We start from the raw sequence: 27,972 nt of genomic DNA on the forward strand, positions 1-27,972 counted from the left end.
TTTATGAGCACTCATACCTTATCCTGCTAATCACAACACCACAACATTTTTATTAAGGAGGCCATAGAACACCAGTCATTTTTTGACCCCAAGAGAAAACTGGAAAGAGGAAATGTGGAAGAAGGATTTGAGAAAGCAGACCACATATTGGAGGGTGTGTACAATTAAATATGAATCCTTGATTTGAAACCATTTCAAATCTCTTCATACAGAATTATTTTTTTTTTTAAACTGTTCTTTGAAATTTTTCAATGCAATGCGAATAATAATTATTTTATAAAATGTCACAGGTGAGCAATATATGGGTGGCCAGGAACACTTCTACATGGAAACTCAGGGGTTGATTGCAATTCCTAAGGGAGAGGCAAGTGAAATGGAGCTCTTTGTTGCCAGTCAGCATGCAGCTTATACTCAGGTCTGTATTACCCCATGGACATTCTGTACATTGATGAATATGATTCAGTATAAAGATATATATATTTTCATGTAAATCTGCTTAAATCAACCAAATTAACTTTTTTTTTTAAAAAAGAGAGTGAAACATGAAATAAGTTAATAAAAACACAACAGACTGTGCTATTTACATACTCTTACTCAAGTATTGGCATGATTTACTTTTTTAAACAACAGGAAGTGGTGGGCATTACTCTTGGCATTGACTCCAATAAGATCACATGTCATGTGAAGAGGCTGGGAGGTGGATTTGGTGGTAAAGTCATGAAGATTGCATCATTATCCGCCATCGCTGCTACGGCCGCTTACAAGTATGGCAAAATTAAACTATTTTTAATTTGGGTAACTTTTTTAGAATGGCATGTGCTTATGTATATTTGCTTTTATTGCTTATATTTAGGTATGTTGTTTACTTATTTTTGTATGTTCAACGAGGAGAGGAGCTCGCACACATTACAGTAGTAGATTTCTTACAAAAAAAAAAGAAAAAATGTAATGCCAAATGCAAAGACAAAACATTTCTGATTCATATCATCATAAGTGTCATTACTTATTTTGTTTTGTAAAATAAAAAGCAGACTTCAAAAACAATGCTAAGTAATGACTGTACACTCAAAATCAATCCACAGGACTGGCCGTGCTGTGCGATGTGTACTAGAACGTGGAGATGACATGCTCATTACCAGTGGCAGGTCCCCTTTCTTGGGGAAGTACAAGGTATTTTGGCATCATGGGTAATAGTATTTTTGACATCACTGGACAACTGTGCATCACAGCAGCTTAAGTCCCACTTTTTTTCCAACAGGTTGGATACATGAATGATGGAACAATCCTTGCTGCTGACATCACATACTACAGTAATGGAGGATGCACTCTGGATGAATCCTCTTTTGTATGTTGCTTGTTCAGACTTTTTCAGTCAAATTTAACATTTATAAATGGGCAATCTCTGAGTTAATCCTGATAAGGATCTGTTAGCAAGTCTTGCAAAGAGATACACGGTCATGGATCTAAGTTTACCTTGAATTCCCATGTAGGTCAGTCTTCGAGTCACATACCGTTTAACTTTTTGTAATTTTCGACCAGATCATGGAGAAAGCTCTCCTTCACATGGATAACGGCTACAAGATCCCTAATCTACGTGGACGTGGACTGGTGTGCAAGACCTACTTACCCTCATATACAGCCTTCCGTGGCTTTGGTGGACCTCAAGGGTTGACCATCATTGAAAGCGTGCTACACGAAGTAGCTGTGAAGTGTGGCTTGTCTGCACATCAGGTGGATCATTTTTGGACAGAACAATTTAGTTAAACAGACTTCAAACAGTGTTTTAATGGTTAGAAATCTGAGCTGGTAACCAAAGATTGTATGTTCAAGTGTTGATTTGTGATGTTGAGTTGTTGAGGTTGCTTCTGAGGGATAGTCCTTGTAATAAGTGTCAGTTTTTGCTATCATGAATTTGCTAAAGTGAGATTATTCTGGACCGCGATGGGCCTTCTTCCCAGCTCTCTGAAAAGGCAAAGCAAAAATAAAAAAAAAATAAAAATCTGCTTCACAGGTGAGAGACATCAACTTGTACAAGGATGAGAAATGCTACACCCATCATAAGCAGCTCTTTTCCCCCAATGACATGGTGCGGTGCTGGAACGAGTGTCTGGAGAAATCCGACTATACCCGTCGATGCCTGTCCATCGAGCAGTTTAACGCCCACAACCACTGGAAGAAGCGAGGGATCTCCATTGTCCCACTTAAGTTTGGAATCGGATTCTCCAAGGGCTTTTATAACCAGGTGGGTGAAAACTTGTGAGATTGCACATAAAATAGAGTTTGCAGTCTGGTTTGAAGCTTCACAAAATCACTTTAAAAGGTTCTAACTTGGTATTAGTCAACACGACTATGAAGACCGTCCAATCTTGGAAAATTTTCTTGGTATTTTCTTCAGGGAGCAGCATTGGTGAACATCTACAAAGATGGATCGGTTCTCATCTCTCATGGGGGAACCGAGATGGGTCAAGGTATCAACACAAAAGCCATACAGGTATGTTGAGTCTCAAATGTTGAATAATAGATCTAAATACATACATCACATGAAATATGCCAGTTACAAGATAATGTTAATCTTCATGTCAAATCGTAGATTGCCAGTCGCATTTTGAAGGTTCCAATGTCTTCAATCCACATCAAGGAGACCTGTACAGGAAACGTGCCCAATGCTGCACCATCCGCTGCGTCCTTTGGCACGGATGCTGTCGGAATGGCGGTCAAGGTATAGTGACATCCTTTTACAAGTGTTTTACAAGTATTTACATGTGTTTTTTTCACGACTGGAAATGTAATATTTTCCACGTAGAATGGTTGTGAGAAACTAATGAGACGTCTGGAGCCACTCATTAAGAAACATCCCAAATACACCTGGCAGCAACTGGTTAGTAAGAGTGACATTCAAATACTCAATTGTATAATAAAAAGTGAATTAAAGATGTTACAATGACAGCCAAATGAGAATCACTTACCTGCTGTCATGTTTCCAGGTGGTGGAAGCATATTGCCAGAAGATCAGTTTGTCAGCAACAGGTTTCTTTATGTAAGTGTTCTACCTTGTGGTAGCAAAACGTAGCCTCATGGTAAAATGTTTGAGCATCCAAAAAAATAGCGATGTGATATTTTGATAGAGAATTGATTGTAAATATAAAATAAATAATATATAACATAAATAAATTATATACTTATAACAGGGGCCCCCACACCAGTGTTGACTGGGAGAAGAGTGAGGGCAACGCATACTATTACTTTACTTTCGGTGCCTGTTGCTCAGAGGTGGAAATTGACTGCTTGACAGGCGATCACAAGGTGCTTGTCTTCTTTTAATCATCTATATTTATAAATATCATTATAATTTGGTTATGGAATGCATTGTGATACTTTTTATTAGTAAAGATAGATAAGCTGTTATGTGTCAGTGGCCTAGATTCTTAAGCCTGCAATTTTTCAGGTTATGTGTGCATACACTCAATTTGAATATCAAAATTTTGTGGGCTGTGAAATTATATTTTACAGAACATTAGGACTGACATTGTGATGGATGTTGGTCGGAGCATAAACCCTGCTCTGGATGTTGGACAGGTACGAAAGATCTGTTTTTTCTATTGTACCTTAGATGCAAACATAGTAAGATAAAACTGTGTGTGTTTACAGGTCGAGGGTGGTTTCGTCCAGGGAATTGGGCTCTACACTATAGAAGAGCTAAATTTTTCTCCTGAGGGGGTGTTGTTGACCAGGGGTCCCTCTCAGTATAAAATCCCAGCTCTGTGTGACGTCCCTCCTCAGCTTAATGTGCATCTGCTGAGCAACGCAGACAATCCTCACGCCATCTACTCCTCTAAGGTAAGACAAAAAAACAACCTGAATGTCAACACAATATGTTGTTGAAACAAAATCAAAGTCGTTTAAATATATATAAATGGCAAGTAGTAATATTTACCTCAGTGATAAGTGCAGACAAAACAAACACCAAAAGTTGTGTCTAGGCTTCTGTGATGGCAAAACTCTTCAGGTCAAGCTGGTTCACAACAGACTTCAATCATTTAAACAGATAAAACAACGTTTGCAACCAACCTATTATACTTCTGTAATCTGACATATTTCCGAGCGAAACAGGATATTTATGCAGAGTGGAAATTTTAATTATTGTTGAAATATTGGTTGAAAAGTTTGTTTTTAAATATTTAGGGGATCGGGGAGCCTCCTGTGTTTTTCGGCTGCACTTTGTTCTTTGCCATTAAAGAAGCGATTGCGGCTGCACGGAGGGAGAGAGGCCTGAGCGACACTTTCCCTTTCTCTTCTCCTGCTACTGCAGAAAAGATACGCATGGCCTGTGAAGACTGCTTTACCAGGATGGTGGGTGAACAGTGTGGATAAATTCATATTAATAATTAAAAAAAAAAAGTTACAAATATTTTTTTTCTTTCTATAATATATTAATATTATATAATTTACTTTATACTTGATAAAAAAAAATAATTGTTATCTGATACATTTAATATATTTCAGGTTTATATGTTTCAGCTCTTGATAATAATCTTAAATATCACTTTTTTTTCACAGAATCAACTGGGCAAGAAAGTAAAAATCAAACCCTGGGCTATTAACGTGTGAAGAAAAACAGCTTTTAATGCTTCATCTAAACAAGCTGTCACTTCCTTTTCATTGTTGGAGACTTTGACCTCATAAACTGGTTATCGAGTCAAACTATTAACCTTAGATAACATGTCAGGAAGTATATATTTTATTGTGCAGTTAATATTTTATAAAATCAATAAGTAACTTGTTTAAATATTCAATAGTAGGATGCAGAATAATATAATTCACATTTATTAAACTTAAGATGTTGAAAATCTTATTAATTGATTTATGTGGGATGAAATTAAGATGTGTTAATAATAAACATGAGTAACAATAAATTGGTCTTGAGACGTGATCGCATGCAGAGCATCTTTTGTCTGATTTTTAGTAGATTAGTGTTGGCAAACAGCTGATAATAGATGGATGTTAAATCAGGTGACTGTGAAGTCATAAATGTCTTGTGATTTGATAAGAGCAACACAACAGCTTTGAGTAAGATAAAGTATAATAATAGGATAATGTTGTTTTCATATGTCCAGAGCCCATGGCTGAGCTGGTCCAGAAGTTGATCCAGGTTGTGCAACCTACCGAAAACAAAACTATATTAATTTACATCAGATTTAAAGGATTTTTTAAAATATTTATCTTTAAGGATCTGTGTAATATGGATTTGGACACTTGAGCACAAATGCATTACTGTAATTTTCATACCATCTTTGTGAAGTGTGTGGCGCAGGCCAGACATGCCCGCTCTGGGGTGGCAGGGCTGTTTAGCTGGAAGGGGCCGGTTAGACCTGCATCTTTTCGGGCTGCAGTCACAGCGCCTTTAATAGCGAAGAATACAGAACTGCCCAGGAACAACGTCGGTTCTCCGATCCCCTATAACAAGATATTGCACCACAATCAGAAAGCTTTAGTTTGCAATGATGTTAATCTGGACCGGATCTAGAAAAGCAACCACTAAAGAACCACTAAAAATTAGTAAGAAATCACACAAAAATTAGGATGCTGTATCAGGTTCGAATGCACTTGTACGTCAAGTGACAAAATGGCTCCACAAAATCAAAATAAATTGACTTTGAAGTAAAGTAAACCTGGGAAGTACAGACATCCATAATAAGTATGAGTGAGAGTGAATCACCTTTGATGAATAGATGGCATGAGGGTTGGATGAGCCGGCTAAAAGGTAGACGTTAAACTTAAGAGGGACGTCACAAAAGGCCGGGATCTTGTACTGGCCTGGTCCACGTGTATACAGAACACCAGATGGAGAAAACTTGAGCTCCTCCATGGTGTAGAGACCAAGACCCTGCATGAACGCTCCCTCAATCTAACACACACATACATATTATATGAATAAACACATATATATTCTAGTATTAGTCTCTTTTGCTCACCAAGGCTGCATTTATTTGATCAAGAATACAGTAAAAACAGTAATATTGTAAAATATTACAATTTAAAATAGCTGTTTTCTATTTGAATATATTTTAAAATGTAATTCATTCCTGCGATGGCAAAGCTGAAATTTTCAGCATCATTACTCCAGTTTTCAGTGTCACAAGATCCTTCAGAAAGCATTCTAATATGCTGATTTGGTGCTCAAGAAACATTATTATCAGTTTAAAACAGCTTCATATTTTAGTGGAAGCTGTGATACATTTTTTTTTTTTAATTAAAAAAATTGCCTACATATAGATTCTATGATATAATATAATATAATAACTTGCACTAATAATAAATGAAGCAAATTATTAAAATATTTAAATTTGATAACTGATGATATTTATTAACTAAATTATTAAAATGATTAAAATATATGTGTATATATAATTTTTTTTTTTTTTTCCCCTCAAAATTTACTCTTAGACCTGGGAGCTAACGCTTCTGTTATTCTAGTTACTAGAATATATCTATTCTAGATATATCTATTAACCACTAATGTTTAAATTATATATTTTGGTATTTAATAAAGGTTCATTTCTAGTAAGCAATGGAACACCGTAAAGAGCATCTTACCTGACCGATGTCAATGGATGGATTTATACTTCTCCCGATATCAACAACAATATCAGTTCTTAAGGTCTATGAGGAAAAGATGCAGTATGTCAGATGAGTTTTACAGTGATTAAACAAACAGCAGAAAATGTATATGCCTCAAATCTTCTGCATCATATCTGGATTTACCCTGTACTCTCCGGTCAAACAGTCCAGCTCAACCTCACTGCAGCACACCGCATACGTGAAGTAAGCGTACGGCTTGCCTTCCTGCTTCTCCCAGTCCATGTCTAGATCATGACCTCTGAAAACAGACAAAACGCTAAAGCATCAAACAAAACCTCCATGTTTTGTCTAATTTTCAGCTTTTGTTCTGAGTGTGAAAGCGTGTGAAAAACACTCTCAGCTAGCACTTTTGTCTTAAAGTACATTTAAAAAACAAAAACACTCAAAAATCTGGATGATTTACCTGTAGTATCCTGTGGCTGACAGACTGATTTTCTCCAAAAATGCTGTTGTTATCTTTAAAGACATAATTTAAAACAAATGAATACAAAAATATAAAATATAATACACTAATATAAAAAAGAGTGATGGCAATAAAATAATAAAGCAATAAAATAGTATTAAACTTGTATACAAAATAGTAATTTAGCATGGCAAAATCCTTATAACATGACTTTGAGTGGCTTTTGTATAACAGCAGCAACAGTAATATGATTAAATACACCAATATTTAATAATTAAGAAGTAAAAAAAAATGCATTACATTAAAAAATATATTAACACAAATATGAAATGTATTTATTAGTCATTAAATAATAATCAAAATAAAAAAAAATCACCCACCAAATAATATAGTTCATTAACCATAGATGATATTTATAAATATAGATGAATATTAAATAAAGATTTTTGCATTATTATAAATCAACTGAGGTTATAGGCTATTTCACAACACCTTTGAAAGTGACTGATTCAGATTTTCTATGTGAATCTATGTGGATGTATACTAGCCACACTATCCATACATGACAATGTAACATTAATTACTGTAGCCATTTTTATTTTGCAAAAACTTGTAATTTTAATAGTTTGTCAACTTTACCCAGTTCTGCCATGTTCCCTCAGGATTCTTTTTTCTGATTGGCTCTAGTCTCTTGTACAGTATTTGGCAGGCATCCTAAAAAAAAAGGAGGATTTTAAGAATCCAAAAACAGACATTAAAAGCATAAATTGGCCAATCTCCCAAAATGCATACATTTTATGATATACAGTATCTCACAGAAGTGAGTACACCCCTCACATTTTTGTAAATATTTTATTATATCTTTTCATGTGACAACACTGAAGAAATGACACTTTGCTACAATGTAAAGTAGTGAGTGTACAGCTTGTGTAACAGTGTAAATTTGCTGTCCCCTCAAAATAACTCAACACACAGCCATTAATGTCTGAACCGCTGGCCACAAAAGTGAGTACACCCCTAAGTGAAAATGTCCAAATTGGGCCCAAAGTGTCAATATTTTGTGTGGCCACCATTATTTTCCAGCACTGCCTTAACCCTCTTGGGCATGGAGTTCACCAGAGCTTCACAGGTTTCCACTGGAGTCCTCTTCCACTCCTCCATGACGACATCACGGAGCTGGTGGATGTTAGAGACCTTGTGCTCCTCCACCTTCCATTTGAGGGTGCACCACAGATGCTCAATAGGGTTTAGGTCTGGAGACATGCTTGGCCAGTCCATCACCTTTACCCTCAGCTTCTTTAGCAAAGTGGTCATCTTGGAGGTGTGTTTGGGGTCGTTATCATGTTGGAATACTGCCCTGCGGCCCAGTCTCCGAAGGGAGGGGATCATGCTCTGTTGGCATTCATGGTTCTCTCAATGAATTGTAGCTCCCCAGTGCCAGCAGCACTCATACAGCCCCAGACCATGACACTCCCACCACCATGCTTGACTGTAGGCAAGACACACTTGTCTTTGTACTCCTCACCTGGTTGCCGCCACACACGCTTGTCACCATCTGAACCAAATAAGTTTATCTTGGTCTCATCAGACCACAGGACACGGTTCCTCAGTCTGCTTGTCTTAAGCAAACTGTTTGCGGGCTTTCTTGTGCATCATCTTTGGAAAAGGCTTCCTTCTGAGATGACAGCCATGCAGACCATTTTGATGCAGTGTGCGGCGTATGGTCTGAGCACTGACAGGCTGAACCCCCACCCCTTCAACCTCTGCAGCAATGCTGGCAGCACTCATACGTCTATTTCCCAAACACAGCGGTTTAGACATTAATGGCTGCGTATTGAGTTATTTTGAGGGGAGAGCAAATTTACACTGTTATACAAGCTGTACACTTACTACTTTACATTGTAGCAAAGTGTCATTTCTTCAGTGTTGTTCTTCAATCTGATCTGGTGTTTTAAAATCTGGTGTTCGATACCTGCACAGCCATTCCGTTGGCGTCGGTACCAAATGACGCAGCAGACGGGCAGGTATTCGGGACGCATTGTGTGCTGGTTTCAGAGATGTGGATCAAAGAAGCAGGAATATTCAGCTCCCGACTTGCCACCTGAGAGAAAACAGATGAGATCAGCAAAAAAACTCTTAAATTGTTGCAGATCTGTGCAGAAAGTTGGAAGTGGTACCTGTTGGACTTTAGTGTGTATGCCTTGACCCATTTCTGCCCCACCGTGGCTCACAAGCACAGATCCATCCTTATAAATATGCACGAGAGCTGCAGCCTTTGTTATAAACACACAAAAATACCAAAAGATCATTTGGAGTTAATTTAAAATAAATTAAAGTCTCAGCAGCATGTTTTAGGTAACAGTAACCTGGTTGAGGAACGCCTCTGCAAACCCAATGCCATATTTAATGGGTATAATGGCGATTCCTCTCTTTTTGAACTGGTTCTGCTGGTTAAAGAGATCAATGGCCTGCCGTCGCTGCCTGAAGTCAGCTTTTTCCATACACTCATTCCAGCAGCGGACGAGATTCTCTGGGTCAAACTCCATCTTGTAGTGAGTGAAGGAAACTTCCTTGTACATGTTTATCTCCCTGATCTGCAACAATAAAATGATAAGATAAAAAAAAAAAAATAGTTTCCATATCATCAAAGGCTATTTGTCCTATCAGCAAAGGCTATATTGATGACAACGAATCAATAAATTAACTAAATATATAATCATTGTCATTTAAGCAAAGGCTATTTTCATTCCACTAACTGTATGAACAAATACATAAATATTCATTACAATATCAGCATCATAGGCTATATTTATGACAGACATTAAGTACATAAATAAACATTCATTGCCGTATCAGAATCAAAGGCTATTTTCATGCCAGTAAAAAGAAAATATACATATAAATATTAGAAAAAAACTAAAAATATATATTCCCTTAAATACCAAAAGTTCATTAGCTCTATCAATAGTAATTTATGATGTATAATGATGTAAACAGGCTAAAAGCAAAACATCTTTTTGTGACTGCATGACACTGACCTCCTCAGGTAGACGGCCGAGTTTAAGAGCAACATCATCGATCATACTCTCAATGACCAGCATGCACTGTGGCACACCAAACCCTCGGAATGCAGTATTGGAGGGCAGGTTGGTCTTGCAGGCTGCCGCTCGACCGCGCAGGTTTGGAATGTTATAGGCGTTATCAAGATGTAGGAGGATCTTCTCGGCGACCTGGCAGAGTAAAATGTAAGAATAATGATAAGGTATAAATTCCGTAATATATATTCTCCAATGTTTTTTACAAAGCTGTCTGGAGTGACCCTGAACATGTAGCTTCCCCTATTAAGCCACTATTTTGATCTTCAGCAGGAAGTCATCTCACCAGTACGGACTCATCTACTGTGTTTCCGGAGTTGGTGTAGTACTGGAAATCAGCTGCTGTTATCCTCCCGTTCTTCAGAAATCCCACCTGTTGGAATCAAAGTCAGAAACATGCCAACATGCAAATAAATTACATAAATAAAGACTAGCTAATAAATATAATTATAACTGCTACTAAACATTCACAGTAATTTTATAATTAAGTGTTAGGAAAACTACTAGCCTTATACTTTCCCCACACCGGGTGGCGCCCTCCAGTTATCAGCATATCCTCTCCTCTCTCTAAAACACATCGTACTGGTTGTCCAGTCCTGGAGAGAGAGAGAAAGTTATACTTGCCAAACTCCTACATATCAAAATTATTCATATGGTAAATACTCATTTATATATAATTAATATTCAATATCTAATTTAAATAATTATGATAAAGCTTTCATTCTGATGTTTGGGTTTCAAAGTATTTTGACTCACTTCCAAGCAGCAACAGCAGTGATAGAGGCCAAAATGGCAGTTTTAGTGACCTTGCCTCCGAAAGCTCCACCCAGACGCTTAATGTGACAAGAAACACGATTGGATGGGATTCCCAAAGTCTCAGCTACTGACTCCTACAACGAATTGGAACAAACAAACTTTCTTGTACATTTTTATCTTCCTGGTCTGTGAAAATAAATAAAGCAAAATAAAAATATAATATAATATAAAAAATAAAGTCTCAGCTACTGACTTAATCATGATATGACATAATCATTTCTATATGTAATTGATCATTAGGGCTGCCCCCTAATAGTCGACTAACCATTAGTCGACAAGAACAGGCTTAGTCGACCAAAATTTTATTAATCGCTTAGTCTCAGGGAATAAAAAAATCCACAGGAAGTGGCGAAGTCACGCAGTTTGTGACAGACAGATCGTTAACAGCTGGTCTGTGTGGTAAATACAGTACATCGGGCAGGACATCCAAACGCTCTATCATTCATCAACCTGAAATATGGCTTATCATCTGAAACATGTAAGTAGTATGGCCGCTCACTTTAACGTTAACCTAGAAAAATGTGTGCTATTCAAGTGTTTGTGTGGAGTGTGAAAGCTGAATAGTAGCGCACTTACTGCATGACAGCTAACATGGAGGCGCCGGTGCGATCACTTTCACTTAAAATATTCTGTCATTTTTTGTCATACAGATAAGAGTAATACATCTTTTGAATCTGTGAAGAGTCTACTTTTATTTGTGTGCATTCACAGTAACAACAAAACATGCTTTTGTAAAATAATGAAAGTAAAATGAGTCAGCATTGTCAACTTCATCACTGCAGCTGAAAATACAGAAAACACTAGTTTATCAATTAATTATTAAAATGTTAAAGCAATGTCCTTGCTGTTTTTCCCCAATGCATTCATAATCATTAGCCCTACTTCTGCCGGTGTGCTGTGGCAAGCTTTCTGCATGCACTTGAGCGCTGATTAGGCTATGTAGGCATTAAAGGCTCTTTATTATGATTTATATGGTTTATTAATAAACGTGCGATTAGTCAACTAATCACTTAAAATGAACGACTACTTGTCGACCAGAAAAATCTTTAGTCGAGGGCAGCCCTATTGATCATATATTACATACTTGCGTAAATGCAGGATGCTGAGTGGACAAATAAACTTTCATCTCCTTCTCTTCCCCAACTGGAATGACCAGAAAACTTTGTGTTTCCATGTAGAAATGCTCCTGTCCTCCAATCCGAATCTCTCCTATGAAACATGAAGAAGCATGTTATAAAACATTAATCAGGTGATCAGAGAGGAAGTGTGCTTGATCATGGATATGGCAGCACAATCTAACCTTCATACACTTGTTCGGCCTCTCTCAAGCCTTTTTCCACATCTCCTCGCTCAATCTTTCTTTTAGGTAGAAAGAAAGACTCTTTCTCGATGGCCTCCTGAAAACATGGAGATCCAAGAGCAGCTCTATAAGAATGGATGTTGTTAGACAGGAATAAAAATGAGCAGGTTATTTCTTCTCACCTCCACAGTGAAGATGCGTTCCTGCAGATCTTCATAACCGATCTTCACCGCTGCCGCCCCACGTTTAGCATGTGCTTTGGAATCTGCGACCACAGCACAAACCATCTGACCCACACAGGTCACCTGAGGACACAGAGGAGTGTAAGATTCCAAATTTTGTCTTATTTTGGGTAACTTTAGTACATAATTAAAATTCATACTTCAAAGAAATGCTTTACATAAAAAAAAAATAATAATACACAGACCTCATCTTCAGCCAGCAGTTCTTCATCAATGCCTGTGAAGGTTCTGAACTTTTTCCCTGGTATGTCTTTAGCTGTTATTACATCCACCACACCAGGAAGCTTTAGAGCTTCACTAAAGTCAATATGACTGCGATGGTAAGACAAAACAATAATTTAGATGTGAAGTGTTGTGTACTCATTTTTACTGAAATATCCATTGCCATCTCAGTATCAAAGGATGAATGAATGAATGAAACAAACAAAGAAATAAATATCAATTGCCATATCAGCATCAAAGGCTATATTTACAGCAATAAATAAAAACTCATTGACATTTCAGCTTCAAAGGCTATAATAATAATAACAATATTTATCACCATATTCATTTGCTAATATGGAAATGAATATTCATTCATTCAAATGATTGCACAAATGATTGTACACATGGATTTTTAACTGTTTTCTATATTGTTCGAATAATTCAGTTTTTTTGTATGGGGTTTCCAGACAGTGCAAACTGTCTGCATCCATCTTACGTGATTTTGGCATGTGGTCTGGAGCTTGTCACAATTGTGAGGAAAAGTTCACCATCAGTGTGCGGTAGGTCATCACAGTACACGGCCTCTCCAGTAGCCTGACTCAACGCCGACCGGTGCATCATGGGTCGGCCCACCGGATCTTGAGCTGGCTGACCATCTAAGACATTCTGTCCACATAAAAAACACAGTCTGTTGTTCATCTTCTATAAGTCCAGTGCTTTTGCTTTTTAACTGAAAAAAGTGAACATTTAAGACAATAAATGATGTGTAGAGAAAAAGGAAACAGGAACAGGAATGTTGCAAGCTGGATTCGAACACAAATTTCCCATATGAGCACCATGAGACCATGATACCAGCTACAATAAAATCACACATCAGAAAATCATATAGTGTAAGTGTTACCATACCTAGCGTTATTTATGACAATAAACAATTAAAGATTCACTGCCATATTAGCATCAAAGGGGTATATTTATGGCAAACAAACAATAAATAAATATCCATTGACATATTAGCATCAAGTGTTATATTTATGACAATTAATAAATAAATTTCCATTGCCATATCGGCATCAAAAGCTAAATTTATGACACTAAATACTTAAATAAATATTCATCACTACAAAAAAAAAAAAAAAAAAAACCCAAACATATTTGAAGATCGTATAACATTACCTAGTGTTATTTCTGACAATAAAAAATTAAATATGCATTGCCATATTAGCTTCAAAGGCTATATTTATGAAAATAAATAAATATGAATTGCCATATTAACATCAAAGGTTATATTTATGACAACACAAAAATAAATATCTAATGCCATATCAGCATCAAAGGCTATATTTATGACAACAATGCAAAAGGTCTGCACTCTAAAATAAATGTTATTGATTTAAAATAGGAGATACAAGGGCAAGCATTTCGGCTGGTCTGCCTTCGTCAGCGTAACAATTCACATTTTACTCAGTCTTTATATTAAAAACACTGAAGATCATCAGGTTATAATTATCAAATTATCAATTAGCAAATAGTTTAACTGATTAATTAACAGAATCCAGTTCAACTTCATTTGAAACAACAGGTAAGTACAATGAGAACAATAACACATCAGGCAATATGTGCCATTCATACATATTGCGCCCAAAGGGAGGAAGAAAAAAAACAACCAAAAAAACATGATAAATCAAAATCTTCATTTAAACCTGAAGGAGACATAGTTTTTAACTGAAACATCCAAAATGCCCTTTCTCTGTAAAAGTTTATTATCAATGTCTCCACCACGGCAAGAATTCATCACTTTCTCAATACCTATACATTTAAATGGGCATTAAAGTAAATAAATTACATTTTTCGAGGAACATGTAATACAAGATTTAATATAATACATTTTTTTGTGTGGAGGAATGTAAAATTTTTGCATTGCAATACTGAAGAACATGATGTACAATTTCGACATGGAAAACAACCTTGTACACAGTAAAATCCCCAGAGTCTGCTCAGAGTACATATGGTCCCTCTTGAAATAGTATTAAAGTCACACTGAAGCAGAGTTAAAGTTAATGAGATAATTAAGCAATTAATAAGGCTGTGACTGAAGTCAGTTGTAGTTCTTGTGTTTCTCTTTTCTTCAGTGATTCTGCTTGTTAACAGCAGGTGTTCATCACTAATGCGCAATCATTACTTAATTAATTGCTTAATTATCTCATTAACTTTAACTCTGCTTCAGTGTTATTTTAACACTATTTAGAGAGCGACCATATGTACTCTAAGCAGAGTTGATTTAACTCTGGAGATTTTGCTGTGTATGTATGCTTTTTTGTCATTTAATCTGATCTGATCTGACTAGCATATTTGCCAAATTTTGGGAAGTAAACACCAGTGGTTGTATGAAAACTTCTTTTAATAATAAGCTTTCTTTTAATATTTATGACAATAAATATTAATCTCTATAAAAACGCACATCGGAGGAACATATAGCATTACCTGAAACTCTTGGTAGCCAGGTTGAATGTGTTTAGGAAGAGGCTGAATTGCACTTTGCATCTCTTGAGGTATTTCCCTCTGAGTCACATCCTGAAAAAAAATAAAAAGACACACAAAAGGCGTAAAAATTATGTTCATTTGATAACCATCTTCAAAAGTCATTCATACCTTTTCCTTCAGGTAATGGAGGACGAGCAGGTGGAATTTAAAAAGCAAACTCAAGGTCAGGGATCTGCGGAAATCCACCTTCCCGCCTGGAGCCGACGGCCCAAGTTTGATCTCATCAACCAGTGTGCTGTACGCATCACTTAACGTTGCCTCCTCCCAAGGCCTTGCAAAGAAACAGTGCAAAGTAGTAGGCAACTTAAAGAGGTCTATTATGCTTTTTACATTTTCAGTCTTCTTTAGTGTGTAATGCTGCTGTTTGAGCATTAAAAAGTCACTCCAAAAGGAGTTATTCTCTATATCAGTGCGCATGGTTTCTGAACTCCCTGAAACACCTTGATTGTAGTCTTGAGTTTTCTACTGGGAATGAACAAGTCACAATATTCCTCAATTAAATAATTCCAACCAAAGGCATATACAAAAAAAGGGGGCAAGGCCTGGTTGAGTTGCTTTAGTAGTGTGTCGAAACTCTTGGTTATGGTAAAGAGTGTGATATTTCCCAAACACGCTCTTAACCAATCACAACACACTGGTCCACCCGACCAATCAGAACACATTGCGCTTTTCAGAAAGAGGGGCTTCATAGAGACAGGAACTAAACAGAGCATTACTGACAGACTGGAAAGAGAGGTGCTGCAACAACATCAAAAAAGTTGTTAAAAAAAAATGTATTCTAGTAACCCCCCCCCCAAAAAAAACAAGACTTTGAAAAAAAGCATAAAAGGTCCCCTTTAATTTTTAGTCCCATCCCAGAAGAAATGCAACTCAAAAAGATGTAAATTTGTGTCCTACCTTCCAACAATCTGTTTACACGCGTGGTCAGCGCTGAGGATGGTGGCTCCCACTCCTCCGTAATAAATACTGATCTCCTTCACTACATTGGAGTTCTCGTTGAACCAAACACGCATCCCAGCGTTCACCGTAGCTAGCGCGTTCTCCTTACGCGGGGCATGTCGGAAGGCATGGATGATCTCATTCTGCCGAAAAATCATGATCCTTTAGCAAACAATGCACACAAAAAAAAACTAGCCGATAGTTAATTTCTTACCTGTCTTGTAGCTGGAATGAAAACGGACAACACTATCTCATTTGGCTTCAGAGCCGTCTTTGCAAATCCCAGGAAAAAATCTTTATCGATAGGCACCCTCCTTCGTCCATCTGTAATCGATATTTGGTAGAGAACTGAGACGCATGACAAAATAACTCCTTGAGGAAGATAATTACTTCAGAATTAATGTGAAATATTAGATATCATCTAGTACTGATTAAAACAAAATTACACTTGTTTACACTTTATTTCGATAGTCCACATTAGACATTCTACTAACTATAAGTAACTTTGCAACTACATGTCAACTAACTCTCATTAGAGTATTAGTAGAGTGTTAGAATAGGGTTAGGGTTAGTAGAATAAGTTGACGTATTTGCAAAGTTACTTCTAGACAGTAGAATGTCTGTTGGCGGATGTGGCAAGCAGGGTGAGGCCGAGAGCCATGGGAACGGAGCGTGGCCAGTAGCGCGAATGTAACAAGCCCAACTCGAACCACTCCGAGCGGGATTCAAACTGGTGTCTTCAGCATGGGAGACGGGCACACTAACAAGGACGCTAAAGACCGCAGCCTCTAGCGTCAGTTGCTAGTGCGCCTCTTGAGGCTAAGGGAGTGAGGTTTACTCGCACAGCTCTTACTAGCTGGCCTCCGTTACAACAGTGTTGATGAGCGTCACCTGTGTGCCACACCGGTCTCGAGTCCCACGGATGAGCTCAGGAAGGATAAAACGAGGAGTGATGACAGTGAAGGATGAGTGAGGACCATGCTTGTACTTTACATTGATGTTTTGTTTTAGTTTATGCAGGAGTCGTCTTTGAGGGGCTGCCGCTTTACTTTTGTTTTGTCGTTTATGTTTATTTTATTATTAAAGTTATGTTGAATGTTTGCTGGTTCCCACTGCCTGCTTCCCTGAGCCTTTACCTTCGTTACAGAGGACCATCAAAATAAAGTGTTAGCAGAAATTAAGCAAACAGTCTACTAATAATCTAATGACTTGTAGTTGACATTTAGTTACAAAGTTACTTATAGTCAGCAATAATGTGTTACCTTACACTTTACCACTTTTAAATTATTTAGGAAGTTGGGTCACCTTTAGAAAGCGCCACTAGAGTGCATCTCCCAGCAGCTAAAACGGGGGTCAGGTCGGAGTTTGGATATGCGCTTGCAATATTGCCGCCCAGTGTCTATATATTTCAACAAACATAAAAATAAATAAATAAATACAAAAAAAAAAAAAAAAAGTTCATTTTCATCAAATAAAACATTATTTTTTAATAATTAAAAATTTATTTAAAAATAATAAATCAAATTATTGTGCTTTATGTTGATTCTACCTTAAATTTTTGATTCACTGTTCAAATATTTTCATTTTGCACAAAATTGACCTTCTCTGCAAAGGATACATGAACTGCTGCCTCAGAATTTAAATGAGGCCAAAATAAAGTTTTTGAAAAGAGCATAAGAGACTGAGAAATATTTGTGAGTGTAGCAAGAGTGACGTTATGCATTTAGGGTCTGTTTACACTTACAGCCACGTTTCGGATCTGCTGTCCGCCCACAAGGTTTATCTGCTGCAGAAGAGCCCGAAACAAGTGCGTGTTTTCTGGCAGGAAATCATTTATACTTCTCTCCAACACACTCTTCAAAACAGACATACTGCACCCAGCTCCAACACACACACCTACAAATACAAAACATTCATTGAGGCATCAGGCGGCCCGCTCAGATCTGACAATCTTTTTCCACCTTAACCCATCCACCTTTTTTCTATGACCCATGACGCTTTTGTGATACACCTATGTGTAGTCACAAGGTAATGTTTCTTTTATTTATTTATGCATTTATTTAATTATTTATGTATTTATTTCTTTATTTATGTGACAAAAAGAGTTTATTGTACACTGAGTCATTAATTATCACCACTAAAGATTGAGGTTTAAAAAAAAAATACAACTGTTGCCACTAGAGGGAGTCCGTGTGGTGATGCGCGTTGTGTTTACTTCAGACGCTACAAGCTGCGTTTGAGGAAAGCCACTAACGTTTTCTTACAATTATTTCTCCTGATAATTCGGGTATATATTCATAAAAAATGAAAATATGTGCCATTGGTAATTTATAAGATATGTCAGTTTACATTTCCTATGTGTTTAAACCGAATAACTTGTTTGTGTTAAATGTTAGATGTCAGGATGAAAGTAGGCTAATTACAGGGTGATTGTGGTCAATTCATATGTAAATAATAAATTTTATGTCAGTATTTGCTAATTTACCAATATAAAAAATGACTCAGAAAGTGTATTTGTATATTTGTTCAGACTTAGAGTAGTGTATGTGTTTGAGAGTGACAGTGATCATTTTGTACAGTAAAACAGTTTCATTTTAAAAGATACTAATATAACAGTTAAGACAACAGATGTGTGAATATAGTGTATTTTGTGACATTGTTAATTATAAAGTCAAAATGATATGATGTTAATAAAGAGACGCTACAAGCTGCGTTTGAGGAAAGCGACTTAAGTTTTCTTGCATTCATTTCTCCTGATAATTCAAGGTTTAAATCTGTTTACGTGTTCCACGCCCGGGACTCGTAACACTTTACGCAAATTATGGGAGACGGAGTGCTGGGGAAATTTTGGTTTCTGTATAATTTCCATGTGATTTTACTTATATGTTTATGGTTAAATGATTTTGTTTTTCTCAGAATTGTTTAAGTATGCATTCCTTGGGTGACTTAAGGTGACAGGGGGAAAAACACTGAAGTGGTAAACATGTTCCTAATATGGTAAAAGGACAGAGGCTTCAGCCTTTGAGGTCAGAGATATAAAAGTGAGGGGAAGCTTTCATTTCTTCCCACTTTATATCAAGTGTCTTTAACAACTAATTACTAACATTTAAATAAATGATTTGATACAATGCACTTACTGTGTACATGTTTTTACATTGTACTTATATTTTAAAAATACCTGCATGTAATTACAGCTGTAAATAATTTCTGTAATTGCATCTATAATTACAATGTTGAACTTCCCTTACACATTAATCCACCCTTAAACCTACCCATACCACCAATCCTGTCCCTAACCTTACCCGTATCGCACCTCAAAAGCAGCAAAAGTGTTTTGCAATTCAATATGAACACAATAAGTACATTGTAACTAACTTTTTTTGATGTAAGTGCATAGTATGAGACACCCAATATAAAGCGTGACCACTAAAACTATTAAAAATACATTTTGTTTATTGAAATAAGTGTTACTAATAAAACTAACTGAAATAAGGTTAAGCTGAAGTACTAAAACACACATACCCTCTGATCTCTGGGTAACTTTGAATAGTTCAGGCACTCGTGTTGGTGATATTATTATGGGATGGAAGATTCCCTTGAACTTCATGTCCAGACCTGAATAGAATAGAATAGAATAGAAGAATAGAATAGAATAGAATGGGGGGAAATGTCACAGTGACCTGATAATGCTGAATTAGCAAACAAAAATACATTAGGTGCGACCACAATTTGCCCATATGCAACCTATGTTGGTGTTGCCCATGACAAGAGGGGCTTGTGGGTAATCAGCCTTCAGCTGGAGCAGCTCATCTAGAGATCCAGGGCTGATCCAGGTCATTCTCTCCCCACAAAACTTCTGACTGTTTTGGTCCTTGATCTCTGCCATTCTCTAAACACAAAATAGACCTTGAATTTTTGGCATTCATGCTTAAAATGTGTTGTTTGGTTGATAATAAGCTTAAACATTAAACTAACATTCTACATAAACCTTTTAGTCATGGTTACATAACCTACTCTACAGTGAAGACGAATGAACATTTTTGAACAAGTCTGACAAACCATGAGCTCAGGAGGGAAGATCAGATCCTGGGTGGGGTCGAGGGGGAGCAGATCCTCTTTATGAAACAGCTCTGGCTGACCCTATTAAACACAAAAATTACTATTACATCATTCAATCCACTGTGCAAGTGTTTATTTATTTTATTTTATTTTATTTCTACAATAGATTTAAATGCATCCAAGATCAAAAAACACTAATTTAATTTTCTCACTTCTTTTTCTCAGCATGATAAAGGATTTGGTCTCTCTAAACCCCTCCTTTCAGAGAGCCTACTCTGCTCTGATTGGTCAGATGGCCCAGTCTGTTGTGATTGGTCCTACCGCAGTGCGTGTCAGAAACTAAACGCCCATTACCATATCTGAATTTCAGCTCCGGATCTTTCTTGGCGCTTGATACACAGTGACACAGACAATAACGGTGGTGTCGGTTTTACTGTATCAGTTTGATCTTGGGTCCACATCCTTTTAGTGCTAAAAAACAGCATCTTCTCAACATGTTGACATCATGAATCAAACTCTTTCAGGCCTCAGCTTCAACTACAGTGTTTAAGGGTGGGTCAAAGTAGATGTCGTTTCGAGGGCATCCAATGAAAACCATAGGCTGGCATTATGCAAATGTGTTACATTGTTACGCAATTATGTAACAGGAAGTGAGACTCGTTTTGGGAGCTGAGAATTGATTCTTTCTTTTGTGAAACAATAACATTTACTGTGCACTTTGATCTTTGAAACTTTGCATTCATTTACATTCACAAACAGCTATATTACACACTGCATGGAATGTAATATCCCAAAAAATCATAATAGGGGCACTTTACATTTTCTGTAAAGTTAATAAATATTGCAAGTAGTAATTATACATTATGTGTATATATATATATATATATATATATATATATATATATATATCAGCACTCTTCTCTAGTTATTGGCATCAGTTGTAAAAAAAAACCTATATTGATCTACAACTAGTTTATTTATGCAAGTTTAATTTTAGTAGCAACAGTCAGTTTTTGGGCCAAATGAAACATTAACAAAAGAATTATACAAGTCAAGGCTAGATATAATGAATGGGCCCAGTTATATTTTATCTGAGGACATTGGACTGTATGTTTTTACAGCAACTAAAAAGTAAAAAGTCAAAGTGCAGCAGTAAAATAAAATAGGACAAAAGTGAGTGCAATAGTCAAGATCAGTGTTATTTTAGTATCATTGAGATACTATTGTAGTTTTTATTAATATTTTCAATTAGGTTTTTTATATTTTCCATCTTAATTTTAATTTTAGCTTTAGCAATTTTGTTGTGTTTTTGTCATTTTTAGTATTTTTCTTAATGTATATAGTTTTTTATTAATTTCTTATTTCAGTTTTAGTTGTAGTTGTTTTAGTAAATCAAGTCAAACTAAATTAAAATGTGAAATGCTGGCAACTAGCTGAAATAAAGTTTTTTATATTTTATTTCAGGTAACGTGTATATATGTGTATGTATATAGTTTTGGTCAAGATGAAAATACTCACATTCTCTATAGGCTCCACAGATCCATTTCCATTGGCCAAACTGCATGCGGTGCCATTTAACTGACAACAGTTTTCACTCTATAAAAATAACGGGGAAAAATTATGTGTTTCTTTAAGAATCGTAAATGCACATAAAATGCAACATGCAAATGTCAGTTATACTTCAAGTGAGAAAAAAAAAATATTAACTGACTGTCACATTGAAAAAGTCACATTTTAATTTATGACAAACATGCAGTTAACATTACCAGAATGCTTAACACTAAATGTCAACCATTGACCAAAATGTTTCAAAAAAGAAACATAAAAGACATCAAAAAATGCTGAATCATAATGGGTCACTTTGAGATGAATCAAGAATATTAGACACGGACAGAAACGCGAACGGTTGAGCAGCTGGGAACAAATCCATAAAGGATCTGGAATGTCATGCCACATGAGTGCCACATGATTCAGCTGCTGAAATGAATCAAATAAAGGATGAATCTGGACATCAGCACTGTTTACCTCACAGAAGGTTCTGTAGCCATCAACGATGGGGCGGTACCCCGTGCACCTGCATAAATTACCTGCAATGGGAACATTCATGATTGGTCAAAGTGTTATTAAGGTTTTTGTAGATTTAAGATCGTGTTTGTGTCACTGTACCAGCGAGACCCTCCGTTATGTCTTCCAAAGTGGGCTTTGGGTTGTTTCTCAGTAATGAGTACATGGACATCACCATCCCAGGAGTACAGAACCCACACTGAGACCCATGAGCCTTTGCAACACGCTCCTGATGAACAAAACACACATACTGTCAATGATATATTAAAGTGTCCACGATCATATCATGTTGACTATATACCCTGTAATAAAATATAATATATATTTAATCACATTATTTAATTTAATAATTACATTAATCAAAGTAATTGCTTATATAATATTAAGAAATAATATATATATATATATATGTATTATAATGAAGTATTTGTATATATGTGTGCATTTGTACTTTTTATATATATATATATATATATATATATATATATGTGTGTGTTTATATAAATATTTTTTTACATATATATATATATATATATATATATATATATATATTTATATATACACAAAATAATTTTAATAATATAATAATAATATAATAAGTACAAATGCACACATATATACATATACTTCATTATAATGCACAATTTTAATTCTAATAAATTAAGAACAAAAAAACAAGAGGTTAGTTTAAATCATTAAATGCATTTGCATTTTAATGTTTTATGGGATTTTTTTTAATGAGAAAAAATTAAGTGTCATATAATCAAGGATGAAAATGAAGTTACAATCAGATGATATCTAAACTGTCTGTAATTTAATCTTATAATCGGCAATGAGTGTATCTATATTGTAAGATGATATTTGAACCGGCAGTAATCTAATATATTAATCTAGATAATAATCTGTCTGCATACTAATCTCATGATCTGGATCTCACAATCTGGATTGTGTATAATATAGATTATAATGTGAATCCAATACCTGGACCGGGTGTAGTTTGGTTTTGGTGCTTCCGATGCCTTCAACAGTCGTCACTGCCGCTCCATGAAGTTGGCACACAGGAAGCAGGCAAGCATTGACCGAAGAATGACTGGCCAGTGAAGAAAAAAAAATAGCTATTATGAAGTTTGTGTAACAAAAACTAATTTATATCTAAAAGCATACATATACTAGCAGTAGGCCTATATTCCTTGAGAAATACAAAGGAATCTGACTAAAAACAGCCTGAGTTTGTGGTTGAATCTTAATTTACAATTGTGAAAGGTGGGGGAAAAGAGTACCATCATGGGTCAGACACATTTGTAAAATGGTGAGATAAAAAGAGAAAAGTAGAGAGAGAGAGTTAAATACTTGATGCTCTTGGTCTGAGGGTCGTATCTGGACACCATGACGGTACAGGCTCCACATCCACCTCCACCACAGCCATACTTACTGCCTGTTAACAGCACTGAACACACACAAAGAGTGCAAAACTAAACAAAGTTAAAATATCACAGATTTGCATAATCTCCTCTAAAATTGATCCACCGTATCACTTCATAATTAACATCAACAAACCTATTACAGAAATATAACTTATTATATAAATAATCAAATTAATAAAAAGCATAATAGAAAATATGAATAATTTATAATAATAACAACAACAATAATAATATGCATATTTATTCAAACGTGTAAAAATACATTTCTGCCTCAGATAAGACAGCAACATAGTCTCAGGGTCTGGGTTCTTCTCCATTATCTGTCAACAAGAAGCATAAACACGCAGATTACATGTAATTTATGCATATTCACTGTCTTCATGCAGAATATTTCAAATGTCTTTAAACAGATTCTAATCGCAGTCTATATTCATATTAGATTCAATGCCTTTATTCGGATTATCTTTGTCTTTAAATGTTCTATGCATTACTATAAGGATTGAACTTGACAATATGTTCACAAGCAAACAAGTATTTACAACCAATAAACACATGACCAGAAATTCTCCCTCAATACGTTTAGGATATGCATAAGCAAGAAGCACCTTTTTCCCGTTGACATAGAAAATCAAACCATCGTTCCTGGTTTGTTCAGCCATTTCCTCAAAGTTTTCACCAAATACAAAGCAAATGGAGCAGATCTGCGTGCTGTATCTCCAACACTCTGAATGCAAGTGTAATCGCTCGAGTTTTCTGCAAACTGCGAAGTATAGAAACAGAAAACTAGAAAGGTTAGCAAAGGCGGAGCTTATCTTATGGAAGGTATTTAAGTTATCATTTATCTTATTAAATACGATGAGTTTAAATAATGAGTCAAGTCTAAACTCTTCTTTGTGTATTTTTGTAATTCGATGCTATTAAGGTGTCCCAGTATATTTATTACGCTATTGTTACTTTTCTCAGCGCTGACTGATTAAACCAATAACAGCAGTTTGTGATTACTGAATAAGCGTTTTTTTTTTTTTTTTTTTTTTAATTATAGAGATTGCTTACATTACTGGTTTTGTTTACAAATCAGGTACCAATTCGTTAATTTAGATTAAAACTATGATACGTTTTAGTACAAAAATACCTAAGACAAAACCTGTTCTGAGATTTGAATGCAACTCAAAACGCTTCGTTAAGCACTTTTCAGAGTTTTTACATATTTCTCTCTACCTGAATTTCTGTTTTAGTTTCGTTTTGTCCTATGTGACCTGATTTTAAAAGACAAAATTGGTGTAGATGGTAGTATTGAGCTTTATTTTTGTATATTTACCACCAGATGGAGCCAGAGACATAAATGTAACAACTAAATCCGACCACGAGATGGCGCCAGACGCCATGGCGTAATTAACCCATCTGACCACAAGGTGACGATAGAAACAAGAGCAAAAGACTAAATAAGAATAAATGTATCACCTCCAGAATCATCCATACATTTGATTAAACAAAAGACACTAATACAATGTTTCAATGTGGATTTTTCCACTAGTAGGCTCCACATTTTTAGTTAATCAGAAATGTTCCTACTTTAAACTGTACGAAAACACACTAGTTACACATATTACAGCAATTTCCCTTCAGGACTATAGACAGAAATGTATTTTCACTGTTAATGAGTCTCTAAGAGCTGAAAACATGTCAATAAATTGTGTTTGCCCACCGTCTGTGTCTCCTGGAGCTGTTGAAATAGAAAAAAACACACAGAGAAACCCTGCTGTGACCCCCTGTGAAGTGTGATCAGGGAACCCCAACCGAGATTATAGCAAGTTAATACCCTACACAGTTAGAAATCTCTGCCTACAGGCATTTTAGGATTAGCTAACACGCTAACGCACATACAAAACATGCACATATGCACTTACGTGCAAGAGACCACGCTGAGAAAAACATGTCAATAAACTCAACCACTTAACACACACAAAGGTGTTAAATGCGAAATTGTATTAGTCACACACATGCAGTTTGCAGTTTAAACACTAGAGGACGCTCATGTTAAGTGAAGGTCCACACCCATATATTGCCAACTCTCTATAAATCTCGCAAAAACAAAACAAAACAAAAAAAACAGCTGTTCAATTTGACCTTTGTGTTACCTCATATTTATACTCCTGTGAAACATGAAGCTCTGGCTGGACAATTTCATGTTCCTAGTCACATGTTCCTGGTGTGTTAAAAATGTTAATATGAGTGGGAATATATTTAAAGGGATAGTTCACCCAAAAATGAAAATTCTGTAATTATTTACTCACCCTCAAGTTGTTCCAAACCTATATGAATTTCTTTCTTCAGTTGAAGAATATGAGTAACCAAACAGTTGATGGACCTCATTGACTTAAAAGTGAAAGTGACTTCACTTCACTTTTAAAGTGATGTGACTTATAGTCAAGTATGGTGTCCCATACTCGGAATTTGTGCTCTGCATTTCACCCATCCAAGTGCACACACAGCAGTGAGTAGTGAACACACACACACACACACACACACACCGTGAACACACAACCGAAACAATGGGCAGCCATTGTTTTGTTTATGTTTTGTTTTTTGCTGCGGTGCAAAGGGAGCAATTGAGGGTTAGGGGCCTTGCTCAAAGGCGCCTCAGTTGTGGGTATCAAGAGTGGAAGAGAGTGCTATTCATTCACAACCCCCACCTACATTTCCTGCCAGTACTGAGACTCGAACCTGTGACCTTTGGGTTATAAGTCCAACTTGAGGTTGAGTAAATGATGACAGAATTTTCATTTCTGGGTGAACTACCCCTTTAAGAGATATTTTACTAATATGAATGAGTGAGTGAATGTGTCGTTTGTGTTGTATCAGTCTAAATCAGTTAATGAGTAGTTTTGTACTAGGGCATTGACTTCAGCTGGTGAATTTTGAGGGACAGTGGCAAAGGTTAAGCTAGACACAAGGTTACACATTGCAAATAATGGTAATGTAATGTTTACTTTCACTCGACATGACCAAGAGTCTTCGATTTCTTACCGATCACGTCAAATGGCTCACTTCAGAAAACTGTACTAGCTTTAGCTTTAGCTGCTGCACAACGCCACCTAGCTAGTACAGCTAACCTCGCTAAAATATGTCTCTGAAACAGCATCCGAAGCAACAGTTTAAACCTAATCATATTTTTCACATGACAACCCTGTTGAAAAAAACAGCATATGCTGTTTAGGTATGTTTTGAAGCAAGGCAGCTGGTTTGAGATGGTTTAAGTTGGTCCTGAGCTGGAGCTAGTTGGAGCTACTAGCTCATGATCAGCTAAGGACCAACTAAAGACCAGTTTAAACGAGCTCATGACCAACTAAGGACCAGCATAAACCAGCTCAAACCAGCTGCCATGCTTCAAAACATACCTAACATATGCTGTTTTCTTTCAGCAGGGAAAACAAAGGCTGTGTCAGAAATCGCCCCCCTATACCTTTAAATAGGGCACTATTTGAGAAGACAGCCATTTGTAGTGGTGTCCAAAACCATAGTGGACGATATCGAGTGCACTCATTCAATCCCACAATGCACCACAATAACGTGTACAACTCACTTAAAAAGCAAAATGTATTAAGATAAAATATATGGAAAATATTCAGATTTAAAAAACAAACAAACAAAAAAACCTGCTGTCAGATTGTTTTTAAGTTTATGCTTAAATAAAACTATATATAAATACATATATTTTTGTTATGTGAAAATGAGTTTTATTCTCATATGCATTTTTTTTTTTTTTTTTTTTTTAAATCCACATTTGGCCAACGCCTAGATGTGTTTGTAGGTGTAGGATGTTAAATGTGTCCATGTACTGTTCCTCCTCTTTGTTTTTCTTCATCCCATCCCCCTCTTTTATGAAAAGAAAGACACACATCTGCTTTCCATCACACCTTTACAACCGTGACTCCCTCTCTCTTTTGTTTTGTGTCATACTTCTTTCATCTCTATCCAGTTTCTTCACTATCTATCTTCTTTACCTCTTGCTCTTTGTTCATCATATTTCCTATAATCTCTTTCTGCTTGAAGTGAACCCAGTAACTTCTGTAATTACAACTCTGGATCAGTTAACTGTGAGCTTGTTAGCTTAGTTTTTATGTAAAGTATCTCTCTCTCTCGCTAATCACAGTCTAGCATAGGACTTTTGTGAACACAGTTACAGTGGATTCTGTAGATATAGGAATAACCTCTCCACCAGTCTTCTGATAGTGATATGTAATTT

The 27,972-nt window shown here is 36.1% G+C and overlaps 2 protein-coding genes across 3 annotated transcripts in view; one reads left to right on the forward strand and one right to left on the reverse strand.

Annotated features, from left to right (window-relative positions):
- Nucleotides 1–4,696, forward strand: part of aox5 (aldehyde oxidase 5) — a 46,404-nt gene extending 41,708 nt beyond the window's left edge. Inside the window, exons 20-35 of the mRNA XM_051910012.1 lie at nt 58–154; nt 291–415; nt 631–764; nt 1,083–1,170; nt 1,259–1,345; nt 1,540–1,731; nt 2,012–2,242; nt 2,396–2,491; nt 2,591–2,719; nt 2,804–2,878; nt 2,985–3,037; nt 3,189–3,303; nt 3,511–3,576; nt 3,649–3,837; nt 4,183–4,350; nt 4,558–4,696. Of these exons, the coding sequence (XP_051765972.1) occupies nt 58–154; nt 291–415; nt 631–764; nt 1,083–1,170; nt 1,259–1,345; nt 1,540–1,731; nt 2,012–2,242; nt 2,396–2,491; nt 2,591–2,719; nt 2,804–2,878; nt 2,985–3,037; nt 3,189–3,303; nt 3,511–3,576; nt 3,649–3,837; nt 4,183–4,350; nt 4,558–4,608 (1,896 nt within the window). The 3' untranslated portion in view covers nt 4,609–4,696. The remainder of the gene's footprint in view (nt 1–57; nt 155–290; nt 416–630; nt 765–1,082; nt 1,171–1,258; nt 1,346–1,539; nt 1,732–2,011; nt 2,243–2,395; nt 2,492–2,590; nt 2,720–2,803; nt 2,879–2,984; nt 3,038–3,188; nt 3,304–3,510; nt 3,577–3,648; nt 3,838–4,182; nt 4,351–4,557) is intronic.
- A 26-nt stretch (nt 4,697–4,722) lies between these two features.
- On the reverse strand, nt 4,723–24,486 carry aox6 (aldehyde oxidase 6). Of its 2 annotated transcripts, XM_051909984.1 has the most exons (35): nt 24,332–24,486; nt 23,989–24,046; nt 23,653–23,749; nt 23,284–23,392; nt 22,405–22,531; nt 22,264–22,325; nt 21,757–21,834; nt 20,239–20,319; nt 19,924–20,068; nt 19,702–19,794; nt 17,924–18,075; nt 17,485–17,578; nt 16,394–16,503; nt 16,138–16,322; nt 15,349–15,511; nt 15,181–15,270; nt 13,196–13,365; nt 12,681–12,807; nt 12,436–12,558; nt 12,254–12,350; nt 12,038–12,162; nt 10,894–11,027; nt 10,646–10,733; nt 10,424–10,510; nt 10,081–10,272; nt 9,409–9,636; nt 9,220–9,315; nt 9,015–9,143; nt 7,682–7,756; nt 7,043–7,095; nt 6,763–6,877; nt 6,595–6,660; nt 5,717–5,905; nt 5,287–5,454; nt 4,723–5,159 (listed from the first exon to the last, which is right to left on the reverse strand). In XM_051909984.1, the coding sequence occupies exons 1-35, from the start codon at nt 24,383–24,385 to the stop codon at nt 5,103–5,105; spliced, it is 4,017 nt and encodes a 1,338-aa protein (XP_051765944.1). In that variant the 5' UTR covers nt 24,386–24,486; the 3' UTR covers nt 4,723–5,102. The 2 variants fall into 2 exon arrangements, 1 of the variants encoding a protein (XP_051765944.1); XR_007932274.1 differs by lacking the exons at nt 4,723–5,159; nt 5,287–5,454; nt 5,717–5,905; ... (1 more) ...; nt 6,763–6,877; nt 7,043–7,095 and having other exon boundaries at nt 7,682–8,834; nt 8,933–9,143.
- Nucleotides 24,487–27,972: the final 3,486 nt, after the last annotated feature.

The sequence above is a fragment of the Ctenopharyngodon idella genome, chromosome 10 (genome assembly GCF_019924925.1).
Source record: "Ctenopharyngodon idella isolate HZGC_01 chromosome 10, HZGC01, whole genome shotgun sequence".
In the NCBI taxonomy this organism is placed as follows: Eukaryota; Metazoa; Chordata; class Actinopteri; order Cypriniformes; family Xenocyprididae; genus Ctenopharyngodon; species Ctenopharyngodon idella.

Excerpts from the sequence above, each read along its gene's own strand:
- aox6 (XM_051909984.1), bottom strand. The coding sequence starts at position 24,385 with ATGGCTGAACAAACCAGGAACGATGGTTTGATTTTCTATGTCAACGGG. Across the intron at positions 20,069-20,238 it reads TCTTCCCTCCTGAGCTCATG|AGAATGGCAGAGATCAAGGA; the intron begins GTTTGTCAGACT and ends TTTTGTGTTTAG. Across the intron at positions 6,661-6,762 it reads GTTTGACCGGAGAGTACAGG|ACCTTAAGAACTGATATTGT; the intron begins GTAAATCCAGAT and ends TTTTCCTCATAG.